The sequence below is a fragment of the Alligator mississippiensis genome, chromosome 15 (assembly GCF_030867095.1).
Source record: "Alligator mississippiensis isolate rAllMis1 chromosome 15, rAllMis1, whole genome shotgun sequence".
Classification (NCBI taxonomy): Eukaryota; Metazoa; Chordata; order Crocodylia; family Alligatoridae; genus Alligator; species Alligator mississippiensis.
The window spans coordinates 26,498,212-26,511,897 of NC_081838.1; the positions used below are offsets into that span (position 1 = coordinate 26,498,212).

Genomic DNA, 13,686 nt, shown 5'->3' on the forward strand with positions numbered 1-13,686 from the left:
CCCGACTCCAATGCGTACCTATGGGGGACTGTCTGAGGTGCAGCATGTGTTGGTCATGCCTCAGGCTTTGGCTGGGCCTGTAGCCTGCACCTCTCCGTGCAGTCCGAGACCATAGAGCACGTCCCCACCCCATTGGGCATCAGTGGTCTCCGAGCCCGACCCCCCCGCAACACCGCCTGTATGTCCCTGTCAGGACGGGCAGAGCTAGGGTGTGTCATGGGCTGCTGAGCAGGGTCATAAGAGAGGGATAACAGGAAGCCTGGTATCACCTGAAGAGATGGGGGGGGGGAGCAGAAGGGACTTCAGGAGAGACTTCAGACACCACCACTCCTGAGGAGTGACCACAGCCTTCGTCACCCTGACACTGCCCGGGGCATCGAGCTGCACCTGGTGCAGGGAGAGCAAGGGGGTCGTGGCTCCAATGTCCTGCTGATGCACAGGGGGGTTCATCTGCACTCAGGAGACCCCAGGCAGAGGCTGGGCTGCACTGCAGATGAAGGCAAAACCCCCCAGTCCAGACCAGTCTGAGCAGGGGGAAATCCCTTCCTGCCCCCAGTGCCGTGTCAGTCTAAGCCTGAGTGCAGGGGCAGGACGCTCCGGCCAGGACCCTGAGGGGTTGGTCCCAGCAGGAGCACTGGCCCAGCCCAGTCCCCATCCCCAGCCCAGAGATGGAGGAGAGAGGGAGCGGTGGGGGCAGCTGCAGGGAGTGGGGGGTTGTTGCTGGTGGGACCCAGCGTGTGTAGCATGGGAAGGGGCTGCGGGTCAGGAGTGAGGGGGAGGGGCTAGGGATTGGGAGTGAGTGGCACTGTCAAGGCTGGGGGAGCAGGGGCTGGGGGTTGAGACTATGTACTGACAGGGCTGGGGGGCTGTGTCTGCAGAGTGGGGTGGGGGCTGTTTGTCTCTGCTTCCCACTAGTGGCAGGCTCTGAGCCAGGTCCCTTGAAGCCGGCCATCCTGCCCCTGGCTCTCAGCCCGAAGGGGACACCCCACCCAGTCCCTGGTGCAGGAGCTGCACAGGGCCCCATTCAGCCCAGGAGCCAGCATCCTAGCCCTTTGACCAGGGGCACTGCATGACTGGTTGTGGAAACCCAGCCCTGATGCAATGCCCTGGGGGTTTCTTCTCCACCCTGCACCACGTTGAAGTATGGGGTCATGGCCTCCAGACATGGCAGGAGCTGAGAGTCCAGCAAGATGCACAGTGGGAAGCGACACAAGCTTGGAGAAAAGGGGTATGGACAGCTGTAGTGCAGGGAGAGGAGCAGGGTTCGGACCCCAGACACTCTCCCTCTGTCACTACATGATTCAGGGCAGGCAGGACCAGCCTGTGGTCCTTGCAGCTCCTAGGTCTGTAGCAGGGGTGTGGGACATAGCAGGGGAATGGGGAGACTGCCTGGGTCTGGCTGCACTGCGGGGCAAAGCCAGCGAGAATGGGGCCAGCGTGGCCAGCACAAGGCCATGGCCCTAAAGGCCTCATGTCATCCTGCTTCTGTGAGCATCATGCCCCCGGTAAGCATGTGACATATGGTCCCACAGAGCGCACAAAGCAACAAGACTATATCCCCTGCTCCTCCCATGCACATGTCTGGCCTTGTGCAATGCTCAGCTGCGCTGCCGATTTCCTACCCAGTGTGAAAGGGGAAACACTCCATAAGACTTGCACCGTGCTCGGGATCTGCTCGTGTCCCCAGTGGCAGCTGTGCCCTTAGCTGCTCACCCTCTTCTCTTTATCAAACTACTTTTTGGAAGCCACTTGGGATTATAGATGGGGACATGACATACGTTTGCAAATATGGTATTTGGGTGGTCACCACACAACTCCCTGAAGCATCACCAGTGCTCTAGGACCTTGCATGCCTGCTGCCACGGAGCTCGTGCCACCCCTCGGTGCCAGCCTCAGCTCCCCCAGCTCTCAGGCTGGGGTTGGTTGCAGAGAGAGCTGGGGCCAGGCTCCCAGGGATATGGACATGGTGATGGCCAGGGCGCACTGGCCAAGAGCAGAGACCCTGCTGTCACCCACCCCAAAGCCTCATGCCCTACCACAAACACGGGGTATGAGCTACCCCCCTCTTGGGGGGCAAGAGAAGCGTGCTGGGGGCCACGTGTGTAGGGCAATGGGGTATATGGTGCAGGATCAGCAACGGGGCCGTCACCAGCACGTGCTCTGGGATCCCGGGGTGAGGCAGCCCAGGGCCTGGACAGCGGCCCCTCCCTCCCCGGGATTGCAGCGTTGGCCTCAACCTTTGCTCTGTTCTTGCACAATCCAGAAAACGAAAGGGAATGTGCAGGGCACAGGCGGACGTGGCTGGAGCAGAGGGAGCTGTGGATGGCAGGGCAATGGGGCTAGGGGCTCTCCTCCTCCTCCCCCTCCTCTTCCCTGCAGCTGGTGGTAAGTCTGGTCCCCAATGTCCCCCTGCCAAGGCTAGACCAGGCCCAAGCACCACCTAAACAGGGAGCAGGGTCCTGGCAGGACACGGGCCTGTCCCCGCCCTGCATTGGGGTACCGAGTCTGGGAGCTCGTGAGCGGGGAGGGGTAGAGCCAGGGATGTGTGGAGGCACCACCCCAAGTCCACCAGGACCTGGAGAAGGAAGCCAAATGGTGGAGAGGAGACATCAACTGGACTGGGCACACCAGCACGGTCATGCAGTGGGGAAAGTGAGGCACAGAGGAGATGGGGGCTTGCCAGCGACCTCATGCAGAGCTGGGGGTAGGACCCAGGCACCCAGAGATGTGGGCTTGCAGATGGCTAGATGCCAACCCCCTATACCACCTCCCTTGGCTCTTCCCCCCCACTCCCGCCCACTCATGGCAGTGGTTTGAGGGAGGGGGCAGAGCAACTGCAGAGGGAAAGAGCAAGGGGGGAGAGGGGAGTGTTAACCTCCCTCAGGGCTGGGGCCCATGTCCAGCTGAGGTGCGGGGCCAGCTGGCACTGCCCCGTGCAAAGACATCCCAGCCACCTCCCACAGTGGGCCGCCCCACCCCGGCCCTGGGGGCATGTGGGGAGCCCAGGGGCAGTGGAGGCTCTTGTAGGGGTGCCGCTGGCATCTGCTGCTCCTGTTCCCTGTAGGCTTCCAACTGCAGGTGCGCACGGCACCCTCTTACCAGGCTGTGCTGGGCGCTGGGGCCCGACTGCAATGCTTCTTCGATGTCGGGGAGCCGGTGGCCCTGAGCGCCCTGCGGGTGACCTGGTACCTCTGGGATGAGAGGATTGCACGCTATGCAGAAGGCAAGGGCCATGCTTATCCTGGAGCCAGCCTGGAGGAGACAGCGCTGGAGAGTGGAAATGCCACCCTGGTGCTGGCCAGGGTGACACTGGCTGACGAGGGGCTGTACAAGTGTGTCGTGGGCTATGGGGTGCAGCAGCAGGAAGCCCAGACTACCCTCCATGTGCTCGGTGAGAACCAGAGTGGGACTCCCATATCCCTGGGGGGGCCCTGACTGCTCTGGGTGAAGGGAAACTGGAGGAAGCTGGTGCTGGGGTGCACCGGGCCAGGAAGCGCAGGGCTGAAGGGGACATTGGGCCCGTGCCCTATGCTACAGCCATCTGTGGACCCCCAGACCACCCAGATCCTGGTACAGGAATGAGGGGGCACAACACGAGACCAGCAGGTCGTCAGTTTAGAGCGAAGACAAGGCCATTCTCTTCCACGCTCTTCCAGTTCTAGATCCGGCCGACGTCCCCTGCTCGGGGTGGAGGCGCCGTGCCAAGTGCCAGGGAGCCTGGAGGCTCCCAACATGACCCAGGCCTGTCACGCAGACCCCAGAGGCAGCACAGGGCTTTTCTCTCTCTTCCAGCTGCTCCCAGCATCTCTGTCCCCCAGCGCGTTGCTGTGGCTGGTGCCAATGTCTCCCTCCCATGTCACGTGGAGGGTTTCTACCCCAAGGATGTGGATGTCGCATGGCTGCGAGATGGGCGGGTCCTGAACAACACCACCCCTTCTGTCCCGCAAAGAAACCCCGATGGGACTTTCAGCTTCACCCTGACCTACGCTTTCACTTCTGCCAGGAGCGACGCTGGCAGCATCTTCTCCTGCCGCGTCCAGCACCTGGCTCTGGAGCAGCCCCTGCGAGAGGAGTTCCCCTTGGAAGTTGCAGGCCAGGATACAAATGGGGCCTTACAGTCAGCCCTGGGGGCAAACATGGGCAGATCTAGGATTTGGGAATGCGTGGGGAGGGGTGGTGGGGTGCAGATGGCGTAGCGCATCCTCATGACAGACCCAACACGGCTTCATCTCCACTTAAAGAGAAATGAGAAGCTTTACCAATACGCTGGGGGTAGTGCTATACTGATCCCTTTACGAACAAAGCAAAAATATATATATATAAAACTATTGGAATGTGCCCTCATTTCCTACAGCTTTTATCTATTTTTAAATAGCATAATAAACTAGGCCAAAAAATAGGCAAGGTTATTGTATTATGAGTGTTGTCATAATTATCAATGTATTTACGTCTCCAATTCAGATTCATAAAGGAAAATCTAGCCTTCTGGAGTGCCTTGTCAGTGCCTCCAGTACTTCACTGGCAGTTATTTCTACCCCTGAATTACTGCACCTGAGATGAGGCTGTAGCTAGAGGTAAAAGCAGTCTGCAGGGCTGTAAGATAGAGCAGAGAAGTGGCCAAGAGTGCCTGGCAGGCTGCAGCGCTGCAGAAGAAAGGGGATCTGGAATAGGGGCACACTGAGACCATTAACAAGGAGAGAGGGTTGTTAACATGTGTGGAGGGGGGAGAGATTAGCAGGAATCAGGGAGATGACAAGCAGCCATGATGGCAATGCACTGTCTCAGCGCTGCCTGGATGGAAATGGTGTGCCTCTCCCAGGCAGTTAGGCCTAAACCCTGGGGGAGGAGGGTTGAAAGCGGGGTGTGACTGCACCACTGTCCTCCCCCCGCCTCCCATTCACCCCTGCCGAGCGGAGCCTGATGGGGCTGTGATTTTCCTTCCCCTTCAGTGCAAGAGGCAGGCACAGATCGCACTGGCACCATCATCGGAGTCTCCCTGGGGATCGCGGTGGCAGTGGCAGCTGCTGCAATGGCCATTTACTGCTGGAGTAAGCAGCGGGACGGTAACAGGGAGAAGGCTGGGGGTTGTAGGGAGAGGGAAAAAGCAGAGGACGTGGGAACCTCTCTGCAGAGCACGGTCCCCATCCCTTCACTGTTCTGCTCTGCAGCTCTTGGCCCCCCATGCCCTTCAACCCAACTGACCCAGCTGTTGCTCTGACCCCAGGCAGGAAAGCCCCCTACTCGGTCTCCGAGGTGCAGGAGCCAGCGCAGTACGTGCTGGGGCAGGAGGTGACGCTGTGCTGCTGCATGGAGGGGACATTTCCTGAGGACGTGGCTGTGACATGGGAACTGGTGCACGGGGAGGTTGGGATGGGGATTGGGGAGGATGGAGCTGGGGCCGGCCCAGAGCACCAGCTGCTGTTGCACCCTCTCCCTGAGCACTGGAGAACAACACGGGAGAGATCCGGGACCTGCCTCGTGGCCTTGCTGATCTTCACCCCCACAAAGCAGGACGATGGGGTGCGCGTCAGGTGTGTCTTCCAGCACAAGGCCAGACAGATCCGGGAGCAGCGCGAGTCCCAGGAGATACGGGTGTGTGGTGAGTGGCCAGGCCTGCAGAGAGGCCCAGGACTGGAGCAGCCTCCATGGCCTGGGCCTTACCTTCACGGAGGCTTGGCAGGGTGGGTGGATGCACCTGCCGGGCGCGGGCACAGGGGCCCTTGGGCCATTGCCAGGGGACGGGTTCAGTGGGGGCAGCAGCTGCTCTGCCCTGATTTCTGTCCTGGGGGAGCTGAGAAGGATCCCATGCAACAGCCTGGGTGTCCTGCCCCACGGTCCCCTCAGCTCCTCTGCAGGGAGACTTTGTGGAGTTGGCCCTCAAGGCCCAGGAGTTTGTGCCCTGCCCTCCGTGCTCATGGCTACTCCAGGATTGTGTCCAGTCTCCTTGGGATCCTGCTTAGGCGGCTCTGAGCACACAGAGCATCACCAGGGAAGCCCGAGGGGCTGGGTGCAGGGCGCGTGGCAGTCCCCAGTGTCCCTCGTGGCCCAGCTGATGTGGGAAGGGCCAGGTGGGGGGATGGCTGTCGAGGTAGAGATCTCCCCTCTCCTTTTACCAGGCCGTGGCTCCAGTGCCCAGGGGGGTCTGCGGGGCTAGAAATAACCTCACAGGGACCCCGCATGGAACCACAGCATGGCAGGGATTGTCCCGTGCCCAGAGCACATCCCAGCCCGGGCTCTCACCACCACTCCTGCTGCGTCCCCAGCCCGGCCAAGGCTGTCCAAGATCCAGGTGCTGCCGGACTGGGACCCCCCAGAGGAGGTGCCATTCAGCGTCCAGATCCAGAACTTCTACCCCCGTGACATCCACCGCGTGGAGTGGAGCTGCGACGGGAAAGTCTGGGAGAGGTCTGCACCGATCGAGGTCGAGGACAACGTGGACGGCACCTTCACAGCGACGAGCCTCTGGAGAGTGCCCAGCCGGTGCCTGACGCAGCCGGAGCCCCGAGTTCGAGTGTCTGTGCAGCACAGTCCTGGGGATGCCCCTGTTGAGGAAGAGCTGAGCCTGAGGGATGCCGGTGAGTGATGGCTCCCCTGGGCTCAGGAGCGGGGATCCTCACCTCTGTGACCCAGCCAGGCCATTGATGGGGACAAGCTGTGGGGTCCTCTGGTCCCCATCCCATTGCCCAGCTGGAGATGCTAGTGGGTCAGGGCGCAAGGGGGGAGATTTCAGGGGTCCCAGCCCCACTGCGGGGGGTCAGTCTCTCTCTCGCATCTCTCTCCAGCTCCCCCGACAAAACCTCTCGTTGTCTCTGGGTGTTTCCTTCCCCAGGTCTCCTGTGGCCCCCAGAGCTGTCACAAATCTCCGTCCACAGTTCACGGTGGACCTTTGGTGGGAGTGAAATCACCATGAGCTGCCTCATCACGGGGTATTTCCCAGGGGAGCTGAGCTTGACCTGGCTCAGGAGGGGTGTTAGAGGTGCTGGCGCCGTGGCCCTGCAGGACTCATCTGAGTACAGCATCGACCCTGGTGTAGCCGTTCTAGTACGGGGCGGGAAGAGGTTCCAGCGGGAGACGAGACTCCGCTTCAAGTCCTCCCTACTCGGTGACATGGGTGCAGAGTACATCTGCCGGGTGGGACATGTCGCCCTGGAGACCCCCATCGAGAGTCGTTGCACGTGCAGTCTGGCAGGTCGGTCCCACGGCGTTCAGCGGGTTGCAGCCTCGTGCGAACAGCGATGCCAGCTCTGGGGTTCCCGTGAGCTCAGCGTCCAACGCCGCGCAGGGAGCAGTCCCTGACAAGAGCCGTCCCCTCCCCACTCACTCCTCAGCTCCCACGGGCTGGGGCTGCATCCCAGAGAGCCGCCGGGCTCCGGAGCCAGCGCGGAGGGCAGCACAGCCAGCCCTGCTGCCGGAGTCCATTTCAGGACCGTGGGAGCCCTTACCCCAGCCCGAGGTTCGTCCCTCAGCAGGACCCACGAGCTGGAGCCGGCCCAGGTGCTGCAGGTTGTGGCCCGGGGGTTTTGGGGTGTGAGCAGCCTGCTCCAGCCCCCAGCACTGCCTTCAGACCTCTCTCTGCCCCGTGAGGGTCTCCTCACTGCCCTTCTCTGCCCATAGCATCCCCAGCGTCCCCTGACACTCACAGGCCAGCCCCTCACCACGGCCCCTCAAGCTGAGAAGCTGTGACCTTCTCACCCTTCCCTGAGCACCGCTCCCCACCCGCCAGGGCAGGGAACGTGACCCCAGGGGGCTGAGGGTGATCAGATCAGGAGGGACAGGACATGCCCATGCTGTTCCCTTGCAGGCGGCTACCAAGCACAGAAACCAGCCCAGAGCTCCTCACAGTTCCCTGCAGAAGATGGGACTCCTCTTCCGCATCACGGGGCAAATGACATCCATGTGGAGGGTACACCTCTCCCTAAAGACCCTCCTAGCAGCACAGAACCAGGATCTGCAGTGACAGGTGAGCCTGAGCTGTGCAGTTAAGGACTGTGCCTCTCACCGAGCGAGCTATTTTCCCCAGTAGTCCACAACCAGCACCGGACATGGCACAGCCCAGAGCAGCAATAATTCACCCCACCAGCCCGTGGGCATGTCCACAGAACAGCTTCACAGAGCGGGCCCAGGACACAACATGGGCCGCACCAGGCCTCGGTCCCTAGATCTGTCTCCTGGGCCAGCCAAAATATTCCCCCAGGATCCACGGCCACAGGGTTGGGGCCGAGGGAGATGTCCTAGTACAGAGCATGAAAGGAAACACAGCTCCAATCTATACCAGGGACAGGTGGGACATTTTGGAGGGAGGGGCTGACTGCCATCAATTAATACAGCCCAGCCTTCATGATGTCACATGCAGCGGACCAGCGAAAGCCTGGTATATGACAGCATGGGTCAGGCTTCCCATCGGGGCTGAGGAAGAAGGGGAAGAAGATGCAGTTCACAAGACAATGGCAAGCAATGAATGGCCATTTTTCCCCTTGATAAAGTCTTTTGTCCCAAGGCAGCCATAAAATACATCCCCCCCACACCCCCACACTCTGATCACTTCCCTAAGGACAGAGCCACGGCTCTAAGTATGGAGGAGAACAAATTTATTCTTTGCTCTTTCTGTGTACTCTATTTGGCTTCTGTACCAGGCAGCTGCAGTGTATATCTCGTCCTGTACATAAGTGGAATAAACCTCGTCTTACTGATGCCTTGTTAAAACCTATCTAGTAGCATGATAGGAAGGTGCAGCCCATGATCTGATCCTTTTGCTCCTAGTTTTGTCCTTGTCTTTGAGTGTCACAAGGGCCCAAACGGTCCCGAGCAGGAGGGGAAAGGATGCACCTGTGAGACATGGAGACCACTCACAGGCTCGGCCCTGCTACCTGGCTCTGAGCCTGCCCAAAGGGCCCCATTGCAACGAGGGCACCTGAGATCATCTGCAGGTAGAAACCCCCTGGCGGGGTCTAGATAATTAACAGCACGCAGCAGGTCTCTTAGATGAGGTAAATTGCTTTGCTTGTAATGCATTATCTTTAACTCGCCCAGGTTTTGGAGCATCAGTCAATACCTGCAGCATTCAAGAGCGAGTTTGCACAGCAAAGACTGCTGAAGTGATGCTCTCCAGAGGGAATGGGTCTGTGTTACAGGGTGGGGTGTCAGCCACTGTGAGAATGGGCTGAGGGTATTATACTGGGGAGAGAGCACAGAGCCAGGGGACAGGAAGGGACCTGTAGAGGTCATGTCTCACCCTCACACTAAGCTACAGTCACAGAAAGCAGTATGGAAGCCCACCAGGGACCTGATAAGAAGGAAGAAAAAGAAAAATACAAGAATGAGCAAAAAACAGCAGCTGATTGACTGTAATGAGGAAGACCTCTCTAATGAGACCACATGCTGGTTTGCGAGAAGCAGGAGGCAAGGACCGGGGACCTCTAAGCAGAGTTGGGGTCCCGGGAAGGTGGAATATTACTGCCCAAGGGGCTCATGGGAAATTCTTTACTGTTTGCGTTTTGGGTGGACTCCTGGTGCCTGACGGCACACTGCTGCCCTGTGCATGGGGATGTGGCAAGTGCCACCTTCCTGATGCCAAGAGCAATACATGTGAGGGCTTGGTGGCAGGCAGAGTAGTGCGTGGGCCAAAGGGCCCCTGGTTTCTTGATCCTTGCTTAGGATGCACAGTTTTCAGAGGAAGCGACTGGACTGGTGACAGCAAAAAGGACTCAGAGAGAATGGGTGAAGGACCCCTGAGTCCGGGCCTGCTGGTGTCTGACTCATTGCACCCGCTTCTCCCGCACCGCAGAGGTAGAGCCCAGGTGCCCGGGCTGCCAGCACCTGCTCCACCCAGACCCCAAGAGTCCTTGGCCTTGCACCAGGGACTAGTTTTGCATCGGATCAGCACCAGGGCCAGGCAGCGTGTGGGCATCCCCTTCCCACAGGCTCTGCAAGGAGGGTGCCCAGGTCTAGCTGCTTTGGGGCCCAGGGGTGAACTGAGCTCATGGGGTGGTCAGGAAGTTTTGGGAGGGGTGGGAGGCTGCAGGCCCAACAGTCCCGTGTGATGTGGTTCCAGGATGGGGCAGGAGGACGAGGAGAGGGGGCATATCCTTCCCCCCTGCCAGCCCAGCCCCTCCGGCAACAGGAATAACTGGGGCAGGCCCCGAGCCAAGGGGCTGGAGTCCGGCTGAGGCTGAGCCCCCTGCCCAGCTGCGCGACTGGGCCCAGAGGAGAGGAGAGGGGCTGGAGAAGCAGCTGGGGCCAGGGCAGATGGGGAGCTTGGAGGTGTCACAGCCATGTCTGTTCTCAGCTGGTTGTTCCCTGGGAAGGTTCCCCTAAGGCCTGTGGGGGGTGTCCACGTGCGTGCCCATGTCTGTTTTTTGGATGCCCGGGCTCCACACCCCACTCCTCCCTCAGGTCGGGATGGATCCAGGGGCAGGGCCAGCAAGGGGGGTGGAGGGCCGGGCTGGAAAGCAACAGGTGTCTTTGTGCAACCCAGGACTACAGATTGGAAGTGAGGGGCACTGGCAGAGGGGCAGGGCTGCAAGTCGGGAGTGAGGGGAACCGGCACGGCCGTAGCGGGGCCAGGCCATAGGGTGGGCTGGGGTGCCAGGTTCAGGGTGGGCTCTGAGGGGTTTTGGGGCTCTTGGGGTCGGGGGGGGGGGCAGGGCATCTGCAGGTAGTGGGGCTGGGCAGGGATAGCAGGGGTCAGGGAGACTTGGCCCCCCACCCAGCCACGGCCTCCCCGTTGTCTTTTGCAACTCAGACACCCCAGAGATCCCCCCTCCCACCACCCCAGTATCTATCTGTAGTCTCCCCTCACTGTGGGCCTGCGCTGCCCTGGTCACACAGGGCAATGGGTGCTGCCCATGGTGGGGTGCCCGCGGTGCCAGGCCCAGTTCTGCTAACATCCCAGGGAGAAACAGCACTGGCATCCCTGCATGCTCGCTGCCCAGCAGCAGGGCTGTGTGGAGTGCTGTGGCCCCAGCCCATGGCTCCCCAACACTAAGCACAGAGCAGAGTTGAGCTCAGTAGACCTTAATTATCATCCTCCCATTCCCTGCCAACCCCCCAGTTCCGCATGGGAGCGGGCATCCTACCACTCCACCACCCATGCTCTCCTGAAGTGTGCTGGCGTAGCGTGGACTGGTTTGCAGAGCACCCGAGGGAGAGAAGTGAAAGGTGACTTTGGGGTGCAATGTAGCTCCTTCCAGGGAGAGAAAAGCTCAGGGCTTCCAGGGCTCTTCCTTGTCATTCGCCAAAGCAGAGCAAGGACCAGGGACTACAACTGAACTCCACCGCCCCAGACTCAGAGAAGGGGCGGTGGGGGATTAGCCAGGCGGGCCTGCTCCTGAGCTCTGGGTTTCGATGCCTTCAGCTCCAGGCTGCCACAAGGAGCCCAAATCTCCCTTGTCAGGCTCCTGCTGCCCAGGCCCACCCCTGCCTTCTGAGGGGCACACGGGGATGGCTGGAAGCAGCAGATACCCCCACCCACCCCCCTCCACTCAGTGTCTCCTGGAGGGGGGAGGCGACTCTGCCGCTGCCTGGTCGCTGGGCTGCTCCTTTGCCCTCTGCTGGCTTGCTGAACACGGGTGGGAGCCTTCCCTGTTCCCTGGAAAGTGGGAGGGGAAGAAAGCAAACCGCAAAAGAGACAGAGCTCAGAGGAGAACAACTTTTGCTGGGAGTTTGCCTCCTTTTGGTGCTTGCATCCAGCCAGGGGCAGGAGAAGCAGCCTTGGCTGAGCTGAGCTGGACACGCACTTGGCTGAGCTGATTGTGGCACGGCCGATGCTGCCTCAAGCAGGGGCTACACATGTTGGGAGCCAGGGGTCCCTTCCAGCCTGACTTCTCTTTGACACTGCCCTGGATCACACCCGTGCCCCAGGTGCCCTGTCAGCAGCCTGCTCAAGGGCACTGCCCGCTGGGGCGCTCTCAGCCCCAACGGGCTGCACTGCGTCCCGGCATGTTTTGTATCAGCATGAGTGCTCCGGCCTGGGATGTGACGTCATCTCTGACACCCAGGTCTGGACTGCAGGGCTCCTGACTTACCATTTTCTGCTGCTTCAGCGTCCCCAGAGGGAAATGGAAACAGCGTGAAACTACTGGGCATCACTCAGAGGTGGCTTGAATCAATTCGGCCTTTAAGCACTGCACCTGGCCCCCGGGTTACCTGCAGCATGGCTGCTCCCCGATGGTCCCAGGCTGTGCCCCGCTGACCGGGGCTCCCACCTCCCTCTTCTGAAAGCAGCCAAAAACAGGTGGAGGAGCAGGACCCGGGCAAAGGAGCTCCATGAGTCTGGTCAGCAGCTCCATCTCCCTTTTTCCTGAAGCAGGAAGAATAAAAATCTTTTCAACCAGGGCCTCCAGGTATTGCAGCTCCATGGGTTTTGTGATAAAACTCTCCTCTCTGGGCAGTACATCTCGCAGGATGCACCCATGCCAGGGATTAGTGTCCTATGCTCCCTTCTGCAAGAGGGGAGAAAGTGGTTCCCCATGGGAGAAGTAGTGTGGTGGGCAGCTGAGAGGATGGGGCAGCAGTAGGGTTACTGTGTTACCAGTTGCAAAAAAGAGGGCACCTGTAGGGAGCAGGGGGTATATGATTAGAGAGGGAGCAGTAATATGCCCGGGCCCTGCCCCTGCTTATGCTGGTGCCCCTCATTCCCAACTCCCAGTACCTCACCACCCTTGGCCATGCTGGTGCCCCTCACTCCTGACCCATGGCCCCCTTGCACTGCTAATGCCCAACTCATAGCCCCCTGCCCTGCCTTGTACCCATCACTCCCAAGCCACAGTCCCCCCAGCCCTATGAATGCCCCTCACTCCTGAACCACAGCATCCTGCTCTCCCCAGTCCTGCAGCATCTGTGGGCTGACCCACCTCCACCAGCAAGGGCACCGACCCCTGTACCGTCCATCTGGCCATGCGACTCCCTGTTGCCCCTGCCTGCTTCCCCTGCTGGAGGTGCAGGTGCCTCCCCCCTGCTCCCGTCCTGCTGCAGCCCCAGCACCAGCAGGTATCCACCCCACCTTACACACCCGTTCCCTCCACACACCCTACCACCCAGGACAATCCACATAGACTTACCTGCATCCAGCTGCTGGGGCGGCTCCCAGCACCCTGCCTGGCTGCATGCCAGCCACATGAGTGTGCATGCGCACATGCACACGGTACCCCTTGCCCCCAATTGCCCCACCCCCCAAGCAACTCCTTGCTAGCCCAAGTCGGGAAGTGCTGGTAAAAACACGGATGTGGAGCAGATCAAAATGTTGAACATTTGTTCATATTTTAAAACCTCCTGGATGGAGATGGGAGGACCTGAAAACAGGACATGTCTGGGAAAACCCGGATGTATGGTGACCCTAGGCAACAGGGTTCTGGTACAGGATGTTGTTGCTCATTCGTACGGCCGGGTTGGGGGCAGCTGTTGGGAAGCTGCTGAATGCCCCATGCAAGGGGTAGCGCTGTGGGCCTGTGAGGGGCAGGATGGTGTGGGGGCTACTGACAGACCCCAGCACTCTGTGGGGGAAGCTGCAAGGCTGAAGGACCCTGTTGGAGCAGCTGCCAGGACTCAGGACATTATCGAGGCTGCTGCAACCCTGGAGGGCCCTGTTGCAGCTGTTGCAAGCCCCCAGGACGCTGTCAGGTCTGCTACAAGCCCCCAGGATGCTGTCGGGACAGCTGCAAGCCCCCAGGATGCTGTTGGGGCTGCTAT

General features: G+C 60.3%; 1 protein-coding gene across 2 annotated transcripts; it reads left to right on the top strand.

Annotated features, from left to right (window-relative positions):
* Positions 1 to 2,243: 2,243 nt before the first annotated feature.
* Positions 2,244 to 8,690, top strand: LOC132245831 (uncharacterized). Of its 2 annotated transcripts, none has more exons than XM_059718925.1 (9): positions 2,244 to 2,385; positions 3,065 to 3,391; positions 3,793 to 4,092; positions 4,950 to 5,048; positions 5,225 to 5,599; positions 6,264 to 6,575; positions 6,830 to 7,189; positions 7,802 to 7,960; positions 8,328 to 8,690. In XM_059718925.1, the coding sequence occupies exons 1-9, from the start codon at positions 2,277 to 2,279 to the stop codon at positions 8,339 to 8,341; spliced, it is 2,055 nt and encodes a 684-aa protein (XP_059574908.1). In that variant the 5' UTR covers positions 2,244 to 2,276; the 3' UTR covers positions 8,342 to 8,690. The 2 variants fall into 2 exon arrangements, with proteins under 2 accessions (XP_059574908.1, XP_059574907.1); XM_059718924.1 differs by having other exon boundaries at positions 8,354 to 8,690.
* The last annotated feature ends 4,996 nt before the right edge of the window (positions 8,691 to 13,686 follow it).

Coding starts and splice junctions, on each gene's coding strand:
- LOC132245831 (XM_059718924.1), top strand. CDS start 2,277: ATGTGCAGGGCACAGGCGGACGTGGCTGGAGCAGAGGGAGCTGTGGAT. Junction 3,392..3,792: donor GACTACCCTCCATGTGCTCG/GTGAGAACCAGA, acceptor TCTCTCTTCCAG/CTGCTCCCAGCATCTCTGTC. Junction 4,093..4,949: donor GTTCCCCTTGGAAGTTGCAG/GCCAGGATACAA, acceptor CTTCCCCTTCAG/TGCAAGAGGCAGGCACAGAT.